This window comes from Trichosurus vulpecula, chromosome 1, assembly GCF_011100635.1.
Source record: "Trichosurus vulpecula isolate mTriVul1 chromosome 1, mTriVul1.pri, whole genome shotgun sequence".
Taxonomy (NCBI): domain Eukaryota; kingdom Metazoa; phylum Chordata; class Mammalia; order Diprotodontia; family Phalangeridae; genus Trichosurus; species Trichosurus vulpecula.
Window position 1 is genome coordinate 82,641,201 of NC_050573.1, and position 25,325 is coordinate 82,666,525.

The 25,325-nt window shown below is 40.6% G+C and overlaps 1 protein-coding gene across 1 annotated transcript in view; it reads left to right on the forward strand.

Moving 5' to 3' along the window:
* The window catches only part of PPP1R16A (protein phosphatase 1 regulatory subunit 16A), a 106,651-nt gene that overhangs the window by 41,343 nt on the left and 39,983 nt on the right, over window positions 1–25,325 (forward strand). The window contains exon 2 of the mRNA XM_036750978.1: window positions 8,246–9,930. Coding sequence (XP_036606873.1) covers window positions 9,534–9,930 — 397 coding nt within the window. The 5' untranslated portion in view covers window positions 8,246–9,533. The remainder of the gene's footprint in view (window positions 1–8,245; window positions 9,931–25,325) is intronic.

The window sequence follows — 25,325 nt, forward strand, 5'->3', positions numbered from 1 at the left end:
TCATCATGAGTCCTTTGGGATTGTCTTGAATCATTGCATTGCTGAGAATAGCTAAGTCATTCACAGTTCTTCATTGTACAATATTGCCATTACTATAGACAATGTTCTTCTGGTTCTGCTCACTTTACTTTGTATTAATTCATGTAAGTTTGAAGGCATATAGGATGGTCTGAGCAAATACATGGAGGCAGAAAGTTAGAAGAAATTGGATTCAATCCAGCTCAGCCACTGTGTCCCTATGGGTAAATCACATAAACTCTGAGCATCAGTTTCCTCATCTGTAAAGTAGAATGAATAATATATGCACTATCAACTTTATAGCATATTAGGAGACTCAAGGGAAGTAATCTATGTAAAGTGCTTTAGAGACTTTAAACTACTATGTGAGCTTTTATTATTTTTAGTGTCACAGACTAGTTCCAAAATCAGCTGCAATGATTGGGAGTTAACTGTCCATAGTTAGGCCCACTTCCTTTTGGTATTGTTTTTCCTCTGGAGTATCTATTTTTCTGCCTAGTAATCATGATACTGATAGAAAGATGAGGGAGCCTGTAGTCCTGGGCTCATTTCCAGGCTAGTGTGTGGTGTACTACATGGTGTGGTACAAGGAACATAGGAGCCTGAGACCTGAGTTCAAGTTACAGCACCAATTCGTAATAGCTGCTGGGCAAATCACTTTACCTGGCTGAGCCTCAGTTTACTCATTTGTAAAATGGGGATAATAATTTTTGCACTATATATCTCACCACTGTTTCTAGGATCAAGTGCGTTTCTAGCCTTCAACCTCTGGGACTAGGGTGGGGGGGGTGGGGAACTGCTTCAGGTCAGTCAGAAATGCAGAAGTGAAGCCTATCTAGGTATGGGAGAAGTACCAAGATTTCTTCCACTCTGAGATTTTGTGATTTAGTGAGTAGAGGCTGAATTTTGAGTGCTTTCAAGGCATGGAAGATGGTTTACACAAATGCATGAAAGGGGGAAAGGGTGGTACAATTGGGGAACAGCAACTAAACAGTTCAGTTTAAAAGGGGAATTTTTGTTGTTCTTCAGTCATGGCCTTTTTTGGGATTTTCTTGGCAAAGATACTGGAGTATCAGTTCCTTCTCCAGCTCATTTTACAGATGAGGAAACTGAGACAAACAGGGTTAAGTGCCAGGGTCACTCATCTAGCAAGTGAGTGTCTGAGGTCAGATTTGAACTCAGGTCTTCCTGACTCCAGGCCTGGCCCCCTCAGCACCTAGCCCCCTCAGCACCTAGCTGCCCTTAAAAGGGAAGCAGTGTTAAGTAGATAAATTTGGAGTCAGATTGCTAAAGGACTGTTAGTGTTAGGCAAATTAGTTTGTACTTTATTCTGGAAGCAATAGTAAGCCCATGAAGGTTCTTGAACATAGAAATAACATGGTAAGAGTTCTTGAGTTGGCTTCCCTTCTAGAATTTCAGGTCATGGAATGCTACCTATTTCTATCTTTGAACTCTAAAATTTGCTCAGCTGAGAGCTGGGCTATACATCAAGCTATACACACTGCTATTTCCTTAATTCTCACCAAGCTTAAGATGGTGATGTCATTTCCTCTCATGACTCCATTTGTTTCTTTTTTTAAGATGATTTTTATTTATAAGTATATTTTTGATGGCCTCTAGGTAGCACAGTGGATAGAGGGCTGGGCCTGGAGTCTGGAAAACCTGAGTTCAGATCAGGTTGTAGATACCTCCTAGCTGTCCCTTGGAAGTCACTTGCCCTCTGTCTCCCCTTCCTCATCTGTAAAATAGGGATAATAGTAGTACCTACCTCACAGGGTTGTCGTGAGGATCAAACGAGATGTTGTATCTTTTGTATTTACATCACCTGGGCTTCATTCAGTTATTTTTTTCTTTATTCTTTTATTCTGGACCTGAACACCAAAAAAGAACATTTTTATACCATCAGCAGAACACAAAAGGAAAATTCAGTTTCATGTAAAATCCTATTTCACACTACTTGCTTTTCAAAAGATATTATATACATACATGTAATAGTCTCTATATGGTCCAGCTCTTCTTTGTTTTCTTCTAAATTTGACTTTCAAATACAAGACTTAAGAGAAGCATAAAAAGGTGTGAAAGCTTTTACACTGGAGGAAAAGATGGGGAAAGTCGGGGGAGGTGAGGGGGCACGTGAACCTTCATTGTAATTGGCTCAAAAAGGCAATAACATACACACTCAGTTGGATATAGAAATCTATCTTGTCCTACAGGAAAGTAGAAAGAGTAAGAGAAGGGAAGGGGTGCTGATAGAAGGGAGGGCAGATTTGGGGAGGCAGTAGTCAGAAGCAAAACACTTTTGAGGATGGACAGAGTGAAAAGAGAAAGTATGATAAACGGGGAAAATAGAATGGAGGGAAATACACAGTAATCTTTAACTGTGAAAAATGTTTTATAGGTTTCTCTGATAAAGGCCTTATTTCTCAAATATATAGAAAACGGAGTCAAATTTATAACAATACAAATCATTCCCCAGTTGCTAAAATGGGCAAAGGATATGAATAGGCAATTTTCAAACAAAATAATCAAAGCTATCTATAGTCATATGAAATAATACTCTAAATCACTATTGATCAGATAAATCCAAATTAAAACAACTCTGAGGTATCATCTCGCACCTATTAGATTGTATAATATGACAGGAAAGGAAAATGACAGATGTTGGAGGGGGAAATTGAGATAGTAATGCATTGTTGATCAAGTTGTGAACTGATTCAACCATTCTGGAGAGCAATTTGGATCTATGCCCAATGGGCTATAAAACCATGCATACCCTTTCACCCAGCAATACCACTACTAGATCTGTATCCCAAAGAGAGCAAAAAAAGAAAAGAAAAAGGACCTATACATACAAAAATATAACAGCAATTCTTTTGTGGTGGCAAAGAATTGGAAATTGAGGAGATGCTCATCAATTGGGAAATGACTGAAAAAATTATGGTATGTGATTGTGATGGAATACTATTGTTATAAGAAATGCTCTCAGAAAAACTAAAACAAAAACAAAAACAACTTAGCAGGATGCTCTCAGAAAAACCTGGACTTACATGAGCAGATGCAAAGTGAAGTGAGCAGAACCAGGAGAATAGTGTACACAGTAACAGCAATATTGTACAATGAACGTTGGAAGGGAATTGGGTTTGAGTGACTTGCCCAAGATCACACAGCTAGTAAGTGTGTCAAGTGTCTGAGGCCACATTTGAACTCAGGTCCTCCTGACTCCAGGGCCGATGCCACCTAGCTGCCCCTAAGAGTAATTTTCTAAGGTCAGGTTCTTTTTTTTGTTGTTTGCTCATTTTTCTAGGGGACACTAGTGGCACAGTGACTAGAGTTCCAGGCCTGAAGTCAAGAAGACCTGAATTCAAATGTGACCTCAAATACTTGCTGTCTGTGTGACCCTGAGCATGTCACTTAAACTTGTTTCCCTCAGTTTCTTCATGTGTAAAAATGAGCTGGAGAGGGAAATGGCAAACCACTCCAGTGAGAATCTTTGCAAAGAAAATCCCAAATGGGTCCCAAAGAGTCAATCATGACTGAAAAACAATTGAACATTTTTTGAGCTTATTTCTTTTCAAGACCTGGGGTTTGAACAGTGTTTCACTTCATCCTTTTGTGGGTTCTGCCACTCCAGAATTCATTTTGAGGTGTTATTTTAAAGTTGGTTGGAAGGGAATTTGGGAGAGCTCAGGAGAGTCCCTGCCTTTTCTCTGCCATCTTGGCTCTGCCTTCTCACTGTGTGCTTTTAAAAAAATGTTACCATGACCCTCTTTTTGGACATTACTATTGCTATCTACCCAACACACTTCTTTTCTCCCTTCCATTTACCAATAGAAAAGAAAAAAAACCATACCAAACTTGTAACAAATAAGCATAGCCAATCAAAGTTAATCCAAACAGTAGCCATGCCCAGAAATCTATATCCCCTTCTGCCCTTTGTATCCCTCACCTTTCTGTCAAGAGGTGTGTTTACATGTTTTATCATAGTTTGTCTGGACACATGGTTGGTTATTACTTTAATCAGAGTTCTTTCAAAGTTGTTTTTCTTTACATTGTTGTTTTCCTTGTATAAATTGTTCTCCTGGTCATGCTCACTTCACTCCAAATCAATTTATATTTGCTGTGGTCCAGTAATATTCCTTTGCGTTCATTTACCACAATTTGTCCATCCATTCCCTTGGATTCTAGTTCTTTTCAATCCCTGCCTCTTTAATTCCTCCCTTCAGGATTGGGAAATTTGCTTTGCTTTTGCCTAGTCTCTCCCTGGTATTATCCTCCCTTTTTAATTACCCTCTTTCCTATCCAAGCTTGTCTCCCTGTTGAGTTTTATGTATTTTCACTCCAAACTCTTGTGTATGTCTATGTTAATTCACCTTTGTCCATTTCAGCTGAGTGAGGTTCAGCTGATGCCTACTCCCCCTGCCCATTTTTCCATGTTTGCATATTCTTTTCCTTACACACCCCAATTGTAAGATGATGATGATGATGGTGATGATGATGATAGTAATAATAATAGCCATATTTATATAGCCCTTGTCGTGTGCCAAGCACTTAACAAGTATTATGCCATCTGATCCTCACAACAACCCAGAGAGGTAGGTATTATTTCATTTTTACAGATGAGGTAATTGAGGTGAACAGAGCTTAAGTGACTCTCACAGCTATTACATATCTGAGACCATATTTGAACTCAGGTCTTTCTGACGTTAGGCTTTATCCACACCACCATCTAGCTGCCAGTAGCAAGTTCAGCATCCTTGTTTTTCCTTTTTACACTAGTGTATTCCTCCTTTTACCTTCTTTCTCTTTCACCTCAGCATACTCTCAGAACAGAACCAGTCTACTAGGACCTATGTTTTTCTAATTGAACTCCTTCAATACCCCATGAAGACATTAAAATTTTGAAGGACCACTTGTTTCTCCTTTCCCATTAGAATATTAGCACTATATTATCGTATAGCTCCTTCCAAATACTCAAATAAATGTACCTTTCTAGGTTTCTCCAGACCCTTATGTTTACATTTCAGCATTTCTTCTCAGCTCTGGTCTTTTCATCAGAAATACTTAAAAGTCCTCAAGTCTATTAACAATCCGTTTTTTCCCTGTAGAATTACATTCAGTTTTGCAAAGTAAGTTTTTCTTGATTGTAAGCTCATATCTCCTTGCCTTTTGGAACAAAGCTGCTAGGTTCTTTGTTAAACCTGACTGTAGCATCTTGGTTCTTGAACTCTGTCTTTCTGGATGCTTGCAATTTTTTTTTTCTTTTGATATGGGAGTTCTAAATTTTGACTTTGACTGGGACTATTCCTTTTGGAGTTCTTTTCAGCATGCGATTGCGAATTCTTTTTATCGTTACTTTGTCCTCTGGTTCTGATAGAGCGGAATAATTTTCATCTGTGATTCCCTGTAATAGAGTGCCTAGGTGCTTTTAAAAATCATGGAATTTAAGAAGTCCATTGATTCTTAAATTTTCTCTCGACTTGTTTCCAGATACATTTTTTTTCTCAATTATCTTAAATTTTCTTCTATTTTTTCAATCTTTTGATTTTCTACTAATATTTCTTGCTATTTCATGGAGCCATTTATTTCTACTTGGCCTATTCTGGTTTTCAGGGATTTTTTTTCTTGGGTAAGGTTTACCACTTTGTCTTTGAAGCTACTTATTCATCTTCCAATTATTTCCTTCAGTGCTTTTATGTCATTTTTATATCTCTTGACCTATTTTTTCCAGGTGTATTCATATAATCCTTGTGGAATCCATTTTCCTATGCTTATGGTTGTTATGGAGTCATTCTTACAATAATTATTGATATTTGTGGGTGTGTTCTTTGATTTATTTGTCTCTCTGGCTTCATTTCCTGGATTTCATCATTGTGCCAGATCCAGGGTTTATCTTTTGCTGCAACTTTTGAGTGGCATGATCAGCCCTGTTTGGTCTTACGTTGGGTCCCCTGGGTACTATGGATTGACCTCTACTTCTTGGGTTTAGGCTCCCCTGGATCTTTGAGGTTCAAAGCACTGTATCTTTAGGACCCTTTCTGATATCTCAGGTCAGAGTGTTAAGTAATAGTCCCTACTGTCCCAGTCTGTCTGCATGATGTTGGTCAACACTTGGCTGGTTACTGCCTGGTACTACTCCCTAAGGCTTTCAAGGTCCCCAGTGTGGGGCTTTCTGACCATCCTAGGGCTTTCTAAAGGGAACCCTTTGATCTTGCTGCCTCTCAGCTTAATGTCTTACAGTCTACATCTGTCCTACCTGTGGTCACATGACAATCTCTTTGCTTAAAGAGGGGAGAACCTCCTTTCCTCTTGTTCATAGGTTTCTGACAGTTTTAAGGTGGAAGATGTTTCTGGATCACTTTTGGTCTAGTATGAATTTTAGGATTTTGCTGGAGTAATTATGTGTAAGCTGGGTTGCTTACTCTCTTGTTCAGGCAGCCATCTTTGCCAGAAGTTGGCTCCATTGATTTCTGCTGCATTACCCATTTGTTGTTTGTCAGAATCACGTCTGGTACTCCAGTCTCCTTTTCAGCTCCCTTCCTTTTCTGAAATGCAGCCTTAGGCATCTCTGAGAGATACAAGGACTAGGAAGGTGATTGTCCCTCTGCCCTCTATCCTGCTCAGATCACATCTGGAGTATTGTGTTCAGGACTACATGCCACAGTGTAGAAAGAACATTGATAAGCTGGGGAATGTCCAGAGGAGCATGACCAGAATGATTGTGATTGTGCCATCTGAGTTTTGAGATCATGCCACATGAAGATTCTCTGAAGGAACTGAATGTTTAGTATGTAGAAAACTTTAGGAGAACATCATAATTGTCTTCAAGTATTTGAACTAGCATGTGAAAAAGGGCTTAGATTTGTTCTGTTTAAATCCTAGTTCTATATTGTATAGGGATGGCAGAAAGATTCCATGCAAAAACAAAAAACCCAACTTCTGACAGAGCTGTGTAAAAGTGAAATGAGCTGTTACTGTGTGAGGTAGTGAGTTTCTCCTCACTAGAATTTCTTCAAGGAAAGATTGGATGCTTATTTGTCATGTCTGTGGTAAAGTGGATCGAATGTTCATGAAGGTTGAACTAGATGACCTTTGAAGTTCCTTCCAACTCTAAGATGTTCCATTATAGGCTAGACAAGAACAGTAACTCCTATTTATGTAGTACTTTAGGGTTTACAAAGCATTTTCTTCACAGTAATCCTATGGGGGTAAGTAGTGCAAATACTTTTATTCCTGTCTTACAGATGAAGAAACTGAGACTTTGAGAAGTTAAGTAATTTGCACAAAGTCACGCAATTTTGTATGAGGGGAAATTTGAAACCTGCTCACCTGAATTTAAATCTAGCACTCAGCCAACACTAGTATTCTGCTATTTGTTTACTCATTCATTTATTCAACAAACATTAAGTACCTCCTAAGTCTGAGACATTGTGTCTGGGCATTGGGTATACACTAATGAATGACAAGATCCCTCCTTAGCTGTTTAGTAGTGTAGACTACATATGGACAAAAATAGCTATATTACAGAGTGAGATGTACAAAATGTCATAAGAGTTTTGATGAAGTGGAGACGACTTTCATGAAAGGAAATCAGGGAAGCCTTCTTGAAGGAGGTCGCCCTGGAGTTTGCTCTTAAAGAATGAGTAGGATTTCAGCCCATAGATGACAGAGTGGTAGAGAGGTGAAAGTAGGCTGACATTCTAAGATGGGAAACAGTTGGCGAAAGTTCCAGTGTGGGAAAGCATGCGTTGCATTAAGAGGGCAGCCAGTACTCTCATTTAGCTGAAGATGTACTTGAGGTTAGATTAGATCCAGATTGTGGGAAGTCTTGAATGTCAGAGTGAGGAGTTTGACCTTCATTCACCAGGCAATTGGGTTTTAAGGGCATTAAAACATTTTAAGCAGTGGCTTTCATTTGTCCCACCCCAGGAAAACGTGACCTAGGTTCATACTGAATGAGAACCCTCTCCATTCTGTTGAGAGTGGGTAGAGAGGGAGGGAAGGTATGCTGTAATGAGAGAATAGGAATGAGGATGGATCAGGGGCAGGGGGAACTTCGGGGCTGTATTGTATGGAAGTAAGAGCTTATGCTACTGTCTAAACAGTGTCTGTTAGTAGATGTTGGCCTGGCCATCTCTGTCGGTTTGAGAGAGCTGACGCCTTCTCCCTCCTTCTCTCTCCCCTCCACCTCCATGCCTTCTTTGATATTTCCTTGTTCTTTCCTCCTCAGGTCTATGGGAGCCGCCTGCCTGCCTGTCTTCGTGAGTGGGGTGGCAGGACAGCGAAAGGTAGTGTGTACCCAGGCACACTGCACTGGGGAGGAGCCGAGGTACTGCCCCAGCACTGAACTGCCTGCCTGCCTGCCCAGCTACCTGCTTCCCCACCCTCCCCTGCATTTGGGCTGGAGAGGCCCACTCCTCTGTTGGATAGGGGCCAGAGAACTTGGGCAAATCATCTTACTACGAAGAAGGGAGCCAGTTGGCCAGCCCAACTCCAGCAAGGCCTTGGTGGAGCAGACACCAGTCTCGAGCCTTGGAAAGGAGAAGCTTCTAGAGCCTGGCAGAGAAAGATCCCATCAGCATACCATCCTGACAACCTCCTTCCCTTCCTCCATTGATAGCTGATCTCCTGTTCCCTCCCCTTGGGGAGGAGCTACCCCGCTGGCACTCCATCAGTTTATGATGGTAATGGGAGCTATAAACTGACACTGGAAAGCTCAACATTCTGACTAAGCCAGGAGAGGCAGAAGGAAAAAGGAGTAGAAGATTGGAGAGGGTCTCATGATGGGGAGTTCTCTGGTTCGACCTGTTGATTCTCTGACTTGGAAGGAGGAGGTCAGGGGTGCTGCCAGGACCCTTGGAGAGACCATCACTTACTGGTGATTGTTCTCCCTTCCCTTGCTCTTCAGTGGCTTGGGAAGCTGGAGCCGCCTTATCAGGGTAATTAGCAGCAGACCCTGGACTGAGACTGGCCTCTGTCTCAATGACTGCTTCCCTGCTGAGTGGATCCTGCCTGCTGTGCACCACACATACCAGCTGTGCACCCTGACCCTGTCGGGGAGGCGACAGGAGAAAGGAACAAGGAGGGGGGTGGGTAGGCATAGATCTTCAGGGCCTTGGGCACTGAACATAATCAGCACAGTGACAACCCAGAGAGTCAAGGGCACTGAGGGGATTGTGTGCCCAACTTTTACTTATTCCCCAACTGCCACAGGGAGAGTTACTTGGGCCTCAGTCTCTGGATACTGAGGTCTAGGGCTTCAGGAACGGAACTGGGGAGCTTTGTGTATTGTGGGGCAGATAGTGACCAGTTCCTAGGCTAGGACTGAGTCATTTGGATATACTGCTGCCTGGACCCTAGCCTTCCCCACAGACTTGACTAGGTAGAACTATTGAGAGCTAGCCTCAGCACCATGGAGCAGTTTCTTGCCTTTGGGGCCAAAGACTCGAACTACAGAGCAGCTAACTGATCAACAGTTACAGCAGGATCCCAAGGGAGGAGTAGGTGCTGGGCAGGGGATGCCCCCAGAGGGCTTGGATCAGGCCACCAGCCTCATCCCTTGGGTCCAGGCCCAGGCTAGCCTGTCCCCTCCCCTTCCTTACTCTGACTTATCTCACCCTACCTGGAAGCAGCCCTTCACCATGGCTGAACATCTGGAGCTTCTGGCAGAGATGCCCATGGTGGGCAGGATGGGCACCCAAGAACGGCTTAAGCATGCACAGAAGAGGCGGGCCCAACAACTGAAGAAGTGGGCCCAGGCTGAGAAGGGGGCCCAGGCTGAGAAGGAGGCCCAGGGTAAGAAGGGCCGTGTGGAAAAGAAGTGTAAGACCACTGCTGGAATCAAGGAGAAACGAGTACTCTTCCCCCCAAGTATCACCTTGCTGGAAGCAGCGGCACGCAACGACCTAGAAGAAGGTAAGGGTCCTGGGAATGGTGCCTCTAGGCAGGGAGTTACTCTAACCTATATAAGGTTCTGGCCTCTGCTCCCTTGAGTGGAGTGGGAATGAGCCAGAACATTACATATGGGGATGCAACTTGTTCTTCTGGGCTCCTGCTCTGGTGTAGTCACCTTTCCTTCATTCAGCATGCCAGATTAGGGACAAACAGGTGTGTGGTGAAAAGAACATTGGTCTTCAGCTCAAATCCTTGTTCTGCCCTGTACTAGCTGTATGACCCCGAGAAAGCGGCATAGTGACCCCTGGCTCCGGAGGCAAAGGCTTTGGGTTCAGTTCCCATCTCTGAAATTTACCACCTGTGTGACCTTGGGCAAATCACTAAAACTTCTAGGCCTCAGTTTTCTTATCTGCAAAATGAGAGGATTGGATTAGATGGTCTCTGAGGTCCCTTTTACTTCTTGATTTATGATCCTTGGATTCTAAGTTACTTAACCTTTCTGTTTCTCAGATGTCTAATCTGCGAACTAGACATAAAACTATATCTAAATATGATCTATGGTTAGTCTTTGTACAACAAAAGAGGGAGAAAAAAGCTCCAAGGGCTTCTAGAGGAGGAGGGAGAAGACCTGCCTCAGGACAGCTGCTGCTCTCCCTAGGTCCTCCTTCTCAGAGACAGGAGCATATACAGTGACACTTTAGCCCTCCTACTAATCAGAGGGGTGTCTGAAACAGGAGTGGGGCTGGAGAAAAGCCTTTCTCTAGGTAGTCTGGTTCTAGCCATGGCCTCTGCTTTTGCCAGTCTGGTACTGCTTGAGCTGTATTGTTAGCATAGATTCATGGGCCTGAGAGCTGAAAGGGACCCAAGAGATCATCTGATCCAACTCTCTCATTTTACAGATAAGAAAACTGAGGCCCCAAAAGGTGAAGGGGATTTGTTGTAAGGTCATACAGCTATTAAGTGGCATGGTGACTTCAAATCCAAAGCTGTTTCCAATATGCCATTCTACTACAAGTATTCTTTGAGTGCTTTACTCTGTCCAGCCCCATGCAAAGTGCTCCTAGGATAGCATCTTAGAATTTAGACGCATCACGATGTCAGAGCACAAAGGGAACATGAAGATCATCAAGTTCATCCCTGTCAATTTACAGAGGGAGAAATGACTTGCACAAGGTCCTATGCCTAGCAATTTTTGGTTTAGTATTCTTTCTGTTACACTATACCGTATATAGAGCTGGACTTCTTAAACTTCCCCCACTTGCAAACCCTTTAGCACTTATTAAACTGTGGGTTGAATCATAGGATCATAGATCTAGATCTGGAAGGGGCCTTAGAGGCCACTGAGTCCAACCCCTTCATTTTACAGATGTGGAAACTGAGGCACAGAGATATAGAATGACATGTCTGGGATCCCATAGCTAGTAGGTATCTAAAGCAGGATTTTGAACCCAGGACTTCCTAATTTGATGTCCTAACTTAGAGCCTATTTCTCATTAATATCCATGAAATAATTAGAAAACTGTCAGTTTTTAGTCTGATCTAGAGTCTTTGTGGGATAGGAGAAGACAAATTCACCTAGACCAACCCATATGAGGCAGTAACCAGCATTGTATAACCAAGGCCTACATTATTTAGACTGGAAATAATCATTCAGCATTGTTAACAAATGGGGAAGTCAGAAGGGGTGAGATTACTGTAAGCTGGGACTTTATGGAAGGCTTTATGAAGGAGGTGAGATGAGCTGGGTAAGCCATGAGAATGCAGAAAATCACTTTAAAAATAAATCTGTATTTTAATGTAAAGTTGTATTATTATCTCTCCATATTAAATAATCAGAGATGGGGGAGGGCATGAGTGAATATAGCTTGGATTCTGTTAACTGTGAGGAAAAGATTGGCCTGGCTGGAATGGAGGGTGTGTCAGGGAAGCCTGGAGAGATAAGGCTGCTGTGGTTGGGTGGGGTTACTCTGTGGAAAGCCCAGGTTGACGAGTTTGAACTGCAGGGGGTCAGCAACCTATGCCCTGTGGCACAGAGTTGCCACACTATGTGGCACTCTCAAATTGCTGATTTATTTCACAGCTTGAAAAGTTGCAGAAACGTTTCACTAAGGGTGTACACTATGTTTAGGGCATAAGGGATATCCTAAGGAGAAAGGAACAACACCCAGAGTTTACTCCTGCTGAACTTTTTGGCTAGGTTTTTGTCTCTATCACCTTACATAGGGACCTGAGGACACTGCTGCCACCATTTATGAGGAAAGATTCCCAGGCATGAAGATCTTTTGTTATTGGTAAGCTAGACACTCCCCTGGAGGATTGCCTTCTCCCGCAAATATGCTTTTGCATCAATACAGTATAGAACTCCCTCATTGGTTTGTGTATCCTTGAAATTCATGTGCAGAGTAGCAGCCTGAGTTCTGGTTTGAGCAAGGAAGATATTCATTGTGGTCCAGGCCAGACTGTGAAGACAGGAAAGAAAGGACTGGTGGTAGTCAGTATGTCATACTAGAAAGAGCATATATCAGAGCATGGGTTCATGTGTCAGCTTTGCCACTTACTATCCATGTAATAGACAGCCAGATGGTGAAGTAGATAGCAAACAGGACCTGGAGTCAGGAAGACCTGAGTTCAAATCCTGCCTCAGATACTTATTGTATGACCCTAGAAGTTGCTTAATCTCTGTGTGCCTGCAAAATGATAATAACGGCAGGATTATTGTAAGGATAAAATGAGATGTTTGTAGTATTTTTACAAATCTTTAGGTGCTGCATATACTACCACCACCACCACCACCACCACCATCACTTTTGTGACTCTAGGCCATTCATTTCCTTTTTTCTGAGCCTCAGTTTCCTTATATGTAAAATAACTTATACAGTAAAGTCAGTCAACTAGCATTTATTAAGGGCTTACTGTGTGCCAAGCACTGTGCTAAGGACCTAGAATACAAATATAAGTAGAAAGACAAATCTTGCCCTCAAGGAGTTTCTGTTCTAATGGAGAAAGACTACACCTACAAGGAAACTAGAAGGGAGATGGGGATAAAAGTGCCCAAGTTGGGGCTTGGTGGAAGAAGTTCAGAGTGCAGCCTGGAGAGGTCGTTGTGAGGTACCTTGTAAACCTTAAAGTACTATAGAAATGTAATCTCCAAAGGGAAGTTGTGTTCCTCTTCACTGGGCAGGCTCAGCTTTGCCTAACTGTAGCTGCTTTTCACAAACATTCACACTTCCTGTATTTCTGACCTTATAAGGTTAACCAAAACTCCAAGGGTTTGCTCAGCTCTCTCCTTCCTAGCACTACCGGATCACTGGGGTCTCAGGCCATAATTTCCAGGTCCCTCTGTTCTTCACAACAAGCTTGAGAAGAGGCCGTAGAGGACAGTTATACTGCCATTTCCTTTACCCAGTAATTCTGGAAGTCTCCCAAGCCCAGGGCATGAGTTGAGCATCTCGGGTGTGGGGATCCTATTGTTAGAGAGATTCCTAAAGCCTTCATGGGACACTTCTGAACAGCGTGTAACCTGCTATTCCATAGGATTTAATAGTCATCATGATGATGATGAAGAGGAAGAGGATAGCTGAGGGGTGTGTGTATGTGTGTGTGTGTCTATACACACACACATATACATACATACATATACACACATACATATATCCCTTTAAGATTTGCAAAGCACATGGCATATATTGTCATTTGAGGCAGGCAATCATCTGTCATCTATCGTCTAGGAATCATCATCATTCATATTATCCCAGATAAGGAAGTAAAGCTAAGAGGAGTGAAGTCACACAGCTGCTAAGTTTGGGAATGGTGTTTGAGCCCAGTGCCTGCTGCCTGAATGCTGTACCCAGAACCGTATCCACCGTTCTGTGCTGTCTCAGCATTACAAGGCCCAGGCCCCATCCATTTTGAGAGGAAACATGGAGAGTGAGAAGGACCAGAAGGAGATAGGAAGAGGGGAAATTTGAGAATACCACAAGAGAATTTATATGAATACAGGGCCTTTGTCTTGAGTGGGCATTAAAAGATGCATTTGTTGATTTGGAAAGGGGCAGTGACAGAAAAGATACTGGAAGAAACGATAGGCAGAGTGTGCTCTGTACTGGAAGGGATTGCCTACATAGTTCTGGACAGTGTAGTAGGCATTGTGGAGAGGAATATAGACCCAGAGAGCTGTTCTCTGTCTTTTGCTCTTTCAGAAGAACCTTAGAAAGGTCTTACTACTTTAAGCTCATTGGCAAAGATAAGTGGGAAGGTAAAAGAAAATGCCTAACTGCCCTTGATCAGTTCAAATCACGAAGCTCAGATGAACTAATAATGAAGTATGGAATTTCCAAGTTGGAAGGGAGTTTAGCAACCATTTAGTTCATTCCATACCAACCTAAGCTGTTTTGAGCTCAGTGTTCAGGCTTATTGCAGAAGCAAGGAGAGAAGAGTTCCTGCCTCTGGGGACCTTACAAGCTATTTGGAGAAACTACTCACATCAAACAGGAGAGAAAGTAAAACATTTTTTCTATCCATAAAATGAAAGTGTTGAACTAAGTCACGGAATCCCAGAATCCCAGTAGTCATCATCTAACCAAATGCATCCCTGAAAAGTTTTAAATCTCTTCTGCAGTATATCCAGCAAGTGATCATCCAGTCTTCACTTTAAGACCTCTAGTGATGGGCAACCCTTCCTGCATCACTCCATTTTCTGCATAGTTCTTACTAGGAAGTTTTTCCTTATAACAAGTACAAATCTGCCTCTGTATCTATCACTAGTTCTTTATCTGTTACTAGATGCTCTGAATTCTGCCATCTGGGGCTAAACAGAAAAATGTCTAATCCCTCTTCCCCAATAAGAGTTCTTCCAAAGCAGTGCACATGAACATTTTTTGACTTGCCTTAATGATTATCTCATCATCCAAAAGGCAGAGGAACCAGAGGGAACTTGTTTTCCTGAATTGATTCTCACCATCAAGGAAGGAATTGGTTGTTGAAGATAGACAAATCTGTCTTAGAATTTGTGATAGAGGAAAGCCAAGCGGAAACCAACGTACATCTTAAATTTTCAAAGGTTTCAGAGAAAGGCCTAAAATTTATCGAGGAGTAATAGTCACCTCAAGAATGAATTGATAAAGCTATAGAGAGAAATGGTTCCAGTGAGGAAAGCAAAAGCAAGTTATCTAAGGAGACTACTGTAAATGCACATAAACCAACTTTGATTTTTAAAAGAACAACAGCATTAATATTAATAATAATAATAATAATTCAGGCAGCTAGGTGACTCAGTGGATAGAGCACTGGGCTTGGAATTGGGAAGACTCATCTTCATGAGTTTAAATTTGGCCTCACACTCATTAGCTGTGTGATTCCAGGTAAGTCACTTAACCCTGTTTGCCTCAGTTTCCTCATCTGTGAAATGAGCTGGAGGAGGAAATGGCAAACCACTCCAGTATCTTTGCCAAGAAAACCCCAAATGGGATCACAAAGAGTTGGACACGACTGAACAACAGCAACAAAATAATAATAATAGCTTATGTTTAGGTAGCATTTTAAGGTTTGCAAAACACTTTAATAGATTATCTGATTTGATCCTCACCGTAACCCTGTAATATAGATGTTGTTATTATCCCCGTTTTATAGATGAAAACCTGAGGCTCAAAGAGGTTAAGTGACTTGTCCAGGGTCACAAAGTCAGTAAGTGGTTAAAGTGGGATTTTAACTTTGTAGTCAACACTATCCTGTGATGTACTGCCTTCTCATGTGCAGAAGATAGAAGCAAGGGTAGGTTAAGGAAGATAAATACAGAAGTTTGGCACATCCCTGTAGGAATAATGTTAGGAATGTGAAATCTTAGAATGGGCGGGGACCAGGGAAGAAAACTGTAGACAACAAAAAGTTGTTTGTTTTTTAGCTGTTTTGGGGAAAATAGGAGAGTCAGAGAAAAGGGATAGTACCATTACTTGTGGATAGGTTAGATCAGAGTTGTCGAACACTCAGAGCAGGTCAAACCAGATTAAAATATAATTGGAAAATATTTGACAAAATGAATAAAAATATGATAGAGTATAGATAATGATAATATGTGGTTTTGTAAGTCAATATGTGGCTACAGGGATCCTTATGTATTTGAGTTTGACTAGTTTAGATAATAACAGAAAACACTTATTTTGCTTCTTTTTGTCTCTGCCAAGAAGAATAATCTGTTTTTTGTTTGGAAATGACAGAAAAAGTGATACCCGAGATAAATGGGAAGGTGAAAGAAGATGTCTAACTGCCCTTGATCAGTTCAAATCACAAGGCTCAGATGAACTAATCATGAAAAATGGAATTTCTGAGTTGGAAGGGAGTTTAACAAACATCTAGTTCATTCCATACAAGCCATAGATTAATCCCCACTAGGATGTACCCAACAAGTATTAATCCAGTCTGTATTTGAAAATTATCAAAGAGGGAAACCTACTACACTCCTGAGGCAGCCTGTTCCAATTTTGGATAGCTCTAGTTATTAGAAAATTCCTCTTGACATCAAGCCTAAATTTGCTTCTTTATAACTTCCTCTCATTGTTCCTTGTTCTGCCTTCTGGAATCATATAGAAGAAGGATAATCTGTTTTCCACCTGATGGCTCTTTACATTCTTAAAGACTACTCTCACAGTACCTGCTGAATCTTCTCTTCTGCATGCCAAATACCTCCATTTCCTTTAATTGCATCTCTGGTGACATAGATTTGAGAGCTTCGCAGGTTTGGTCACTCTGTTCTGGACATTAGCTATTTATCAATGGACTTCCTAAATTGTGGCACTCAGCACAGAACACAAGACTACTATGATATATATGCCCAAAGTAGAGTAACAATATCCTAGTGAACTGAAAGAACCAACATACGGCTTCTGCCTACTATCAGTGATCTTGGAAAGATTATGGGGGAGGTCCTTCAGGATTAGAGAAGGGTGAATGTTGTCCCTCTTTTCAAAAAAGGGAAGAGAATGGGACCTGCAAATTACAGGCCAGTGAACTTGACTTTAATTCATGACAAAATTCTAGAATGTATTATTAAAGAAATGATCGATGAAGTGAAGTAAAATGAAGCAGTGAAAATACAAAGAGCCAGCATAGCTCCATCAAGAATGGGTCATGCCAGAATAGCAAATTATTTTGACAGGATGGCTAGACTGGAGTGCCGTAGATATGGTTTACCTAGATTTTGACAAAACTGTTGATGGTCTTTCATGCTATTATTGTGGAAACGATGGGCAGCTATGGATTAGATCATAGTATATAGTTAGGTGGACTCTGAAGCTTCTTTAATGGCAAGACCCAAAGTATAGTCATTAATAGTTTAATATCAGCTTGAAAGGAGGGCTCTAGTGGAGGGCTTCACAAATCTGTGCTTGGCCCTATGCTATTTAACAGTTTGATCAGTGACTTAGATAAAGGCATAGCTGTCATGCTTATCAAATTTGCAGGTGTAACAAAAAGCCAGGAGAGTGGGCAGATTTTAGATGACAAGATCCAGAAAGATTTTTGAAAGACTAGGAAGAACACTGTGCCAAATTTAATAAGATAAAAGTTGATAGAGTTAAATTTAAACTTTTATACTTGGGTTCAAAAGAATCAAATTCACAAAGGCAAGATGGGAGAGACATAGCTAGACAAAGGTTCTTCAGAAAAAGACCTGGGAGCTTTAGTGTAATGGAAGCTCATTATGATTCAACAGTGTGATATGCCAGCCAGGAAAGCTCATATGATCTTAGGCTACATTAAGTGATAGTCTCGTTGCACTCCCCCCTGATCAGACCACATCTTGATTGTCATGTTCAGTTCTGGATGCAACATTTTAGGAAGGACCTTGATAAGCTGAAGAGCATCCAGAAGAGGATAGCCAGCATGGTGAAGAGCCTCATGCCATATGAGGATGGGTTGAAGGACCTGGAGGAGAGAAGAGAAGAGTTAGGGAAACATGATAGTTGTCTTTCTCTTTTCGAAGACCTGTTATGTTTTAGAGGCTATGTATTTGTTTTGCTTGGCCCTTAGAGAAGGAACTAGGAACAATGGGTGGAAGTTGCAAAGAGGCAAATTTAGTCTTCATAGTAGAAGGAAAACTTTTCCAACAGTTATGCAAAAGTAGATTGGTTTGCACTTCACTGGAGGTCTTATTGGATACAGGTCATAGATACGGAGTTTGAAGTGATCTCAGAGACCACCTGGTGGTTCAACCCCCTTCTGTTACAGATGAGGAAAGGGAAGCTGAGAGAGGTTAAATGACTTGTCCTGGGTTGTAGAGGTGATAAGCCTCACAGGTGGAATTTGAACTCATGTCCTTTGATTCCTGTCTTTTCACTGGACCATGGTGCCTGTCTTGTAGAAGGTATTCTTTTTCAGTTATGAGATAGACTAATCTGGTGGTGTCAAACTCAAATAGAAACTAAGGTCACTAAACCATACATAAAGATCCTTGTGGGCAGCATATTGATATAGAAAACCATATGTTTTACTGTTGTCATTATTATTAATAACATTCACCACATTATCTACATTCTGTTGTATTTTTATTTATTTTGTTCAGTATTTCCCATTTACATTTTAATCTGGTTCAGGCTGCACTCATAAGTGTTGACCTCTAGACTAGATAACCTGTGAGGTCTCTTCCAATTGTGAGATTATGTGATTCCATGAAAACCCTTTTAATTCTTGTATATTACTAGCCTCCTTCCCCTTCCCTGCCCATCAGTCTTCTCTTCCTCAGGCTAAGTATACGTAAACACTCTTCTTGTGACCTGGTTTTTAATCTTTTCATCATTCTGTTCACCCTCCCCTGGACACACTCCAGTTTGTCCTAAAATTTGTTCCTAAAATTTGGCTCCCAGAGCTGAATATAATACTCAAAATGTTATTTCATCTGATAATTTATAATGATCTTAGATGGAATTATTTATTAACACTCAAATTATAGTTTCATATGAGATTCATCTGAAATAATGGGAATTTAAGTTCTTTCATTCTGTACACTCAAAAGGATCTGTCATCACATAAGTACTCTCTCCAGGATTATAGATCAAAATCTATCAATACTTCATTCTGTGCAGCACTTGTTTGTGTCCTACAAGGCCTTCTCAAGAGGTCTACCCAGTGTCGGAAGTGTTCCTCTAGGTTTCTTGATGTTGCATGTATACCAATAGAACACATGAGTTGCCCTATCTAGTGTCTCTTTACTTTTGATGCTTGACCATTCCATTTCCTTTTCTGGCCCTACATCAATTATATGATTTTTTTTAATCAGTAGGCATTTATTAAGTATGTACTCTTTGAATTATTTAAATAATTAAAAAATTTTTAATGGGAAATGGATAACAGAAATGATATTGACACCAATTATGTTAATTTCATTCAGAAGTTTAACTAATGTAAAATAATTGCCACAACAAGGAGACCATAAGAAATCAGGAAATGGCTTCATTAGCAAATACTCACTAAATGGAGAGATATGGTTGCCAAAGGTAATATGCGGTTAAAATATAAATTTATCTATGAATCTTATGAAGAAGAATGATGAGAAATGTTGTGCAGAGCAGTGGAGAAAAACTTGGCAAGATGTACAAAGTCATTCTGAGCACATTTAAAGATGAAAATGGAAGGAGAACAGAAATAAAATAGAAAAGATTTATAAGAACCATTTTAACAGGCTTTTCCATGAAAGATGGTGAAACTGCCACACTTGGACTATCATAGTCTCAGATATGCTTAGGTGGATATGACACATAAGAGAACAAGTGGGGGAAATGCAGGTGGATTGGACCAAATATAAATAGAGGAAATCCATACTGGGGGCAATATAATTGTGAAGGTATTGAGAGACCAATATGCAAAGTATCTGAAGGAGGGGAAATATTTTTTTTAAAAACACTTGAACCTTATTAATACAAAAAACATCAATAGTTACTGCTCCATATGCTAAAAGAGCATCAATAATTAGTGAATTATATGTCTTCTCTCTTGTATATACAAAATCTTTATGAGAGTTCTTTTTTAAAAAAAATTAATATTTTTAGTTTTCAACATTGATTTCCACAAGATTTTGAGTTACAAATTTTCTCCCCATTTCTACCTTCCCCGCACTCGAAGATGGCATATATTCCGATTGTCCCTTTCGCAAGTCTACCCTCCCTTCTGTCACCCCCTTCCCCCTCCCCCCCATCACCTTTCCCCTTACTTTTTTGCAGGGCAAGATAGATTTCTCTACCCCATTGCCTGTATGTCTTATTTCCCAGTTGCATGTAAAAATAACTTTTTTTTTAACATTTGGTTTTAGAACTTTGAGTTCCAAATTCTCTCCCTTCTTCTCTCCCCACCCACCCTTCTTGAGAAGGCAAGCAATTCAACATAGGTCACATATGCATCATTATACAAAACACTTCCATAATAGTTATGTTGTGAAAGACTAACTATATTTTCCTCCATCCTATCCTGTCCCGCTTTATTCAGTTTTCTCCCTTGACCCTGTCCCTTTTCAAAAGTGTTTGCTTTTGATTATTTCCTCCCCCAATCTGCCCTCCCTTCTATCATTCCCCCCTCTCTTATCCCCTTCCCCTCTACTTTCCTGTAGGGTAAGATACGCAATTGAGTGTGTATGTTATTCCCTCCTTAAGTCAAATCTGATGAGAGCAAGATTCACTCATTCCCTTTCACCTGCCCCTTCTTCCCTTCCAATAGAACTGCTTTTTCTTGCCACTTTTATGTGAGATAATTTACCACATTTTGTCTCTCCCTTTCTCCTTCTCCCAATATATTCCTCTCTCACTCCTTAATTTTATTTTCTTTTTTTAGATATCATCCCTTGATATTCAACTCCCCCTGTGACCTCTGTCTATATATATGTATTTTCCCTTCAACTACCCTGATACTGAGAAAGGTCTCATGTATTACACATATCATCTTTCCATGTAGGAATGTAAATAAAATGGCTCAACTGTAGTAAGTCCCTTATGAATTCTCTTTCTCATTTACATTTTCATGCTTCTCTTGATTCTTGTGTTTGAAAGTCAGATTTTCTATTCAGCTCTGGTCTTTTCACTGAGAAAGCTTGGAAGTCCTCTATTTTATTGAAAGTCCATATTTTGCCCTGGAACATGATACTCAGTTTTGCTGGGTAGGTGATTCTTGGTTTTAATCCTGGCTCCTTTGACCTCCAGAATATTATATTCCAAGCCCTTTGATCTCTTATGTAGAAAGAAGCTGCTAGATCTTGTGTTCTCCTGATTGTGTTTCCACAGTACTTGAATTGTTTCTTTCTGGCTGCTTGCAATATTTTCTCCTTGACCTGGGAACTCTGGAATTCGGCAACAATATTCCTAGGAGTTTTCTTTTGGGGATCTTTTTCATTTTGGGGGGAGTGGGAAGGCAGGGCAGTTGGGGTTAAGTGAATTGCCCAAGGTCACACAGCTAGTAAGTGTGTCAAGTGCTGAGGCTGGATTTGAACTCAGGTCGTCCTGACTCCAGGGCTGGTGCTCTACTCATTGTGCCACCTAGATGCCCCTTGGGATCTTTTTCAAAAGGCGATCAGTGGATCCTTTCCATTTCTATTTTACCCTGTGGTTCTAGAATATCAGGGCAGTTTTCCTTTATAATTTCTTGAAAGATGATGTCTAGGCTCTTTTTTTTGATCATGGCCTTCAAGTAGTCCAGTAGTTTTTAAATTATCTCTCCTGGATCTATTCTCCAGGTCAGTGGTTTTTCCAATGAGATATTTCATGTTGTCTTCCATTTTTTCATTCTTTCGGTTCTGTTTTATAATTTCTTGATTTCTCATAAAGTCACTAGCTTCCGCTTGCTCCATTCTAATTTTTAAGGCAGTGCTTTCTTCATTGGTCTTTTGGACCTCCTTTACTATTTGGCTAATTCTGCTTTTTAAGGCATTCTTCTCATTGGCTTTTTGGAGCTCTTTTGCCATTTGGATTATATTTTTTAAGGTGTTATTTTCTTCAGTATTTTTTTGGGTCTCCTTTAGCAAGTTGTTGACTTGTTTTTCATGATTTTTTTGTATCTCTCTCATTTCTCTTCCCAGTTTTTCCTCTGTTTCTCTTACTTGATTTTCCAAATCCTTTTTGAGCTCTTCCATGGCCTTAGACCAATTCATATTTTTCTTGGAAGCTTTTGATGTAGGATCTTTGACTTTGTTGACTTCTTCTGGCTATATGTTTTGATCTTCTTTGTCACCAAGAAAGATTCTATAGTCTTGAGTCCTACTGCTTGCCCATCTTCCTAGCCAGTTACTTGACTTTTGAGCTTTTTGTCAGGGTATGACTGCTTGCAGAGTGAAGAGTGCTTTGTCCTAAGCTTCAGGGATTTTGCACTGCTGTTTTCAGAGCTACTTCTGTTCTGAGGTGGTATGATGCTCCTGTCCTGGCCTATGTTCTGGTCTGTGAGTGCAAGCACTCCATTCTGCTGTGTAATTACCAGGAGGACTCCCTCTTTACAGTCACTGCAAACTCTGCAACACCAGCACTCCTCCTCTCCCAAGAACCACCAACCGAGACTATGACCCAGATCCAAGCAGGGCAAAGCAAGAGAATCCTGCCTCTGGATTCCCACTCTGATCCACTGTTTGATTCCTCCCACCATGTGGGCCAGGGGCTCTGGAAGCAGCTGCCGTTGGAGCTCTGGAAGTAGCCACCAGAGCTTCCTGCTGCTGCTGCCTGACACCTCTGCCACCTCCACTGCCCCTGTGGCTTGGGCCAGACTGTGCACTTCTCTCACACAGATCCAGCAGTTTTCCCACTGACCTGTTCTGTTGTCTTTGGCGTTTGTGGGGTGAGACGTCTGGTAACTGCCACAGCTCAGTGATTTAGGGCCCTGAGGCCTGCTTAGCCGGTCTACTCCCAGCCTGGTTTGTCCTGGAGCAGCTTATGCTGAGCTGCGCTCCACTCCCAGCATGGTGCGATAGACGCTTCCCAGCGACCATCCAGGCTCTCTTGGGATGGAGACTTGCTTCCCTCTGTTATTTTGCGGGTTCTGTAGCTCTAGAATTTGTTTAGAGTAATTTTTTACAGATGTTTGGAGGGATTTGGGGGAGAGCTTAAGTGAGTCCTTGTTTTTAAGCCGCCATCTTGGCTCCCCCCTCTCTCCCTGAGTTCTTTATACATAAATGGAGGGCATCCTCAATGAGGGTATTAGTAGTGAAAAAGCACTTTCATAAGCAATATTTAACAACAGACCACATCTTTACCATTTTACAATTAACTGACAGAGGTAGAGAATATAAGATTCCACTGTGCTTATAGTTTGTAGATTTCCCCCACCCCCCTCCAAGAAAAAGAAGCATTTGATTCAGTAAAAAATGAAAGCTGCTTTTTAATTTTTTTCTCTTTTTTTTAGAAAATTAAAAGGTTTTTTTTCAATCAACAAAAATTTGCTTTCTCTTCCTTCTATCTCCTCCCATTACAGGCTCTTTTGCAACACGATATATTCCATCCATACATCAAGAATCATGATCGTTCTATCTTCCTTCAAAAAATTTAATAGAAATAACCCTGTTTAATGACTATCTGATTATTAACTATGAAATAGGGAGGGCTAAGCTCACCAAAAATGTTCTTTACTGTGATGGGGGAGATCCAGTGCAGAATACAGGAAGAAAGAATGATTGTAGATGATAAGGCCCTCAGATGCTCCTCTTTTTGGATAAATATTTGGGATAATATTTGATTGCATCAAATAACTCCAGAACATTTCAGAAACTTGAAATCACTCAAAATAGTTTGATTTGTCCATCCACATGGGAAAGACTGAATAGATGAATAATATCTGTTGTCCAGATTTCAACTTGCATGTGGATTTACATCCTATAGAGCTTCCCTTATTGAAGTATGTATAAATGTATGCAAAGTGGTGAGTTGAGCCAAGGGGAAGATAGCAGATTGGATTATTTTCAGAAAATTGCAAAGTTTGGGAAAATAGGCATATTAATGCATTATTCAAGTTGTGAATTGGCTCAGCCATTCTGGGAAGCAGTTTGGAACTATGTCCCCAAAGTCACTGTACTGTGCATATCCTTTGATATGGTGATAACTACTACTAGGCCTATAACCTAAAGAGATCATAGAAAGAAGAAAAGAACCCATATATACAAAAATATTTATAGCAGCTCTTTTTGTAGTGGAAAAGAACTAGAAAATAAGGAGGTGCCCATTAATTGAGAAATGGCTGAACACTTTATGGTCTTTGAATGTAAAGGAATTCTATTGTGCCATAAGAAGTAATGGAAGGGATAATTTCAGAGAAATATAGGAAGACTGATGAACTGATGCAAAGTGAAGGAAGCAGACCCAGGAGAACAATTTATATTATTACAACAACATTGTAAAGACAAACAATTTTGTAAGTTGTGGGAACTCTGATTAATTCAATGACCAATCACAATTTTAAAGGACCAATGATGAAGCATGCTACTGCTTTCCTGACAGGTGATGAACTTGATGCAGGATAAGACATATTGGGATGTAGCTAATGAAGGAATTTGTTTTGTTATGAATATGGGGATTTGTTTGGCTGTGAATATCTGTTATATGTTTCAGTGGTTTTCTTTTTCTTTTTTTTTTTAATTGAGGAGGTGGGGGACAGAAAATAAATACTTGTTAACTGAAAAAAAAAATAAAAAGGAAAAAAGAATTTGCAAAACTCTTTTGCTGACCCCAAACTTCTCATGAAAAAAATTTTTTTTCCGGTATCACATTTTACTGGTGTTATATGGCGTTGAGATATGGAGTACCACTGCCTCTGAAGAACTAAAAACAAGTGTTACACAGGAGGTAATGGAGAAGTATATGGTGGCTGTGAGCACATTAGAACATAAACCATTGAAGAACTCTGAAGAAATAAAGGATATCATCAAGAAATTGTATATAGAGTAGATGAACTGGTCATGTGGCAGTAGTTTGGGATGACAAGTGGATAGCCAGAGTGTCCAATATCAAGAGAAAGTGAAGAAAACCTCTAGCACAGAAGTTTTTTAGTTTTTCGGTGTCATGGACCCTCTTGGAGAAGTCTGTGGACCCATTTTCAGAATAATGTTTTTAAATGCATAAAATAAAATACATAGGATTACAAAGGAAACCAAATATGATGAGATATAGTTATTGAAATATTTTAAAAACAAGGTCACAGACTCCAGGTTAAGAACCCTTGCTGTAGTGCATTGGGTGGAGTCGCTATGGCAGACTTTTGGGAGGATGTGGACAACAGTCACATAGGATTGGCATGCATGAATGAATTGCATTTTTCAGCAATGCAGGCAACTCCCAAATTGATGAAATCACAGGTGTAGTTGAGAATTGGAGTATAGGTGCCAGGCATTGTGCCAAGTGCTCGGGATAAAAAAACAGAAATGAAATGGTCTCTGGCATCAGGGAGCTTAAAATCTATCAGGAGAGATA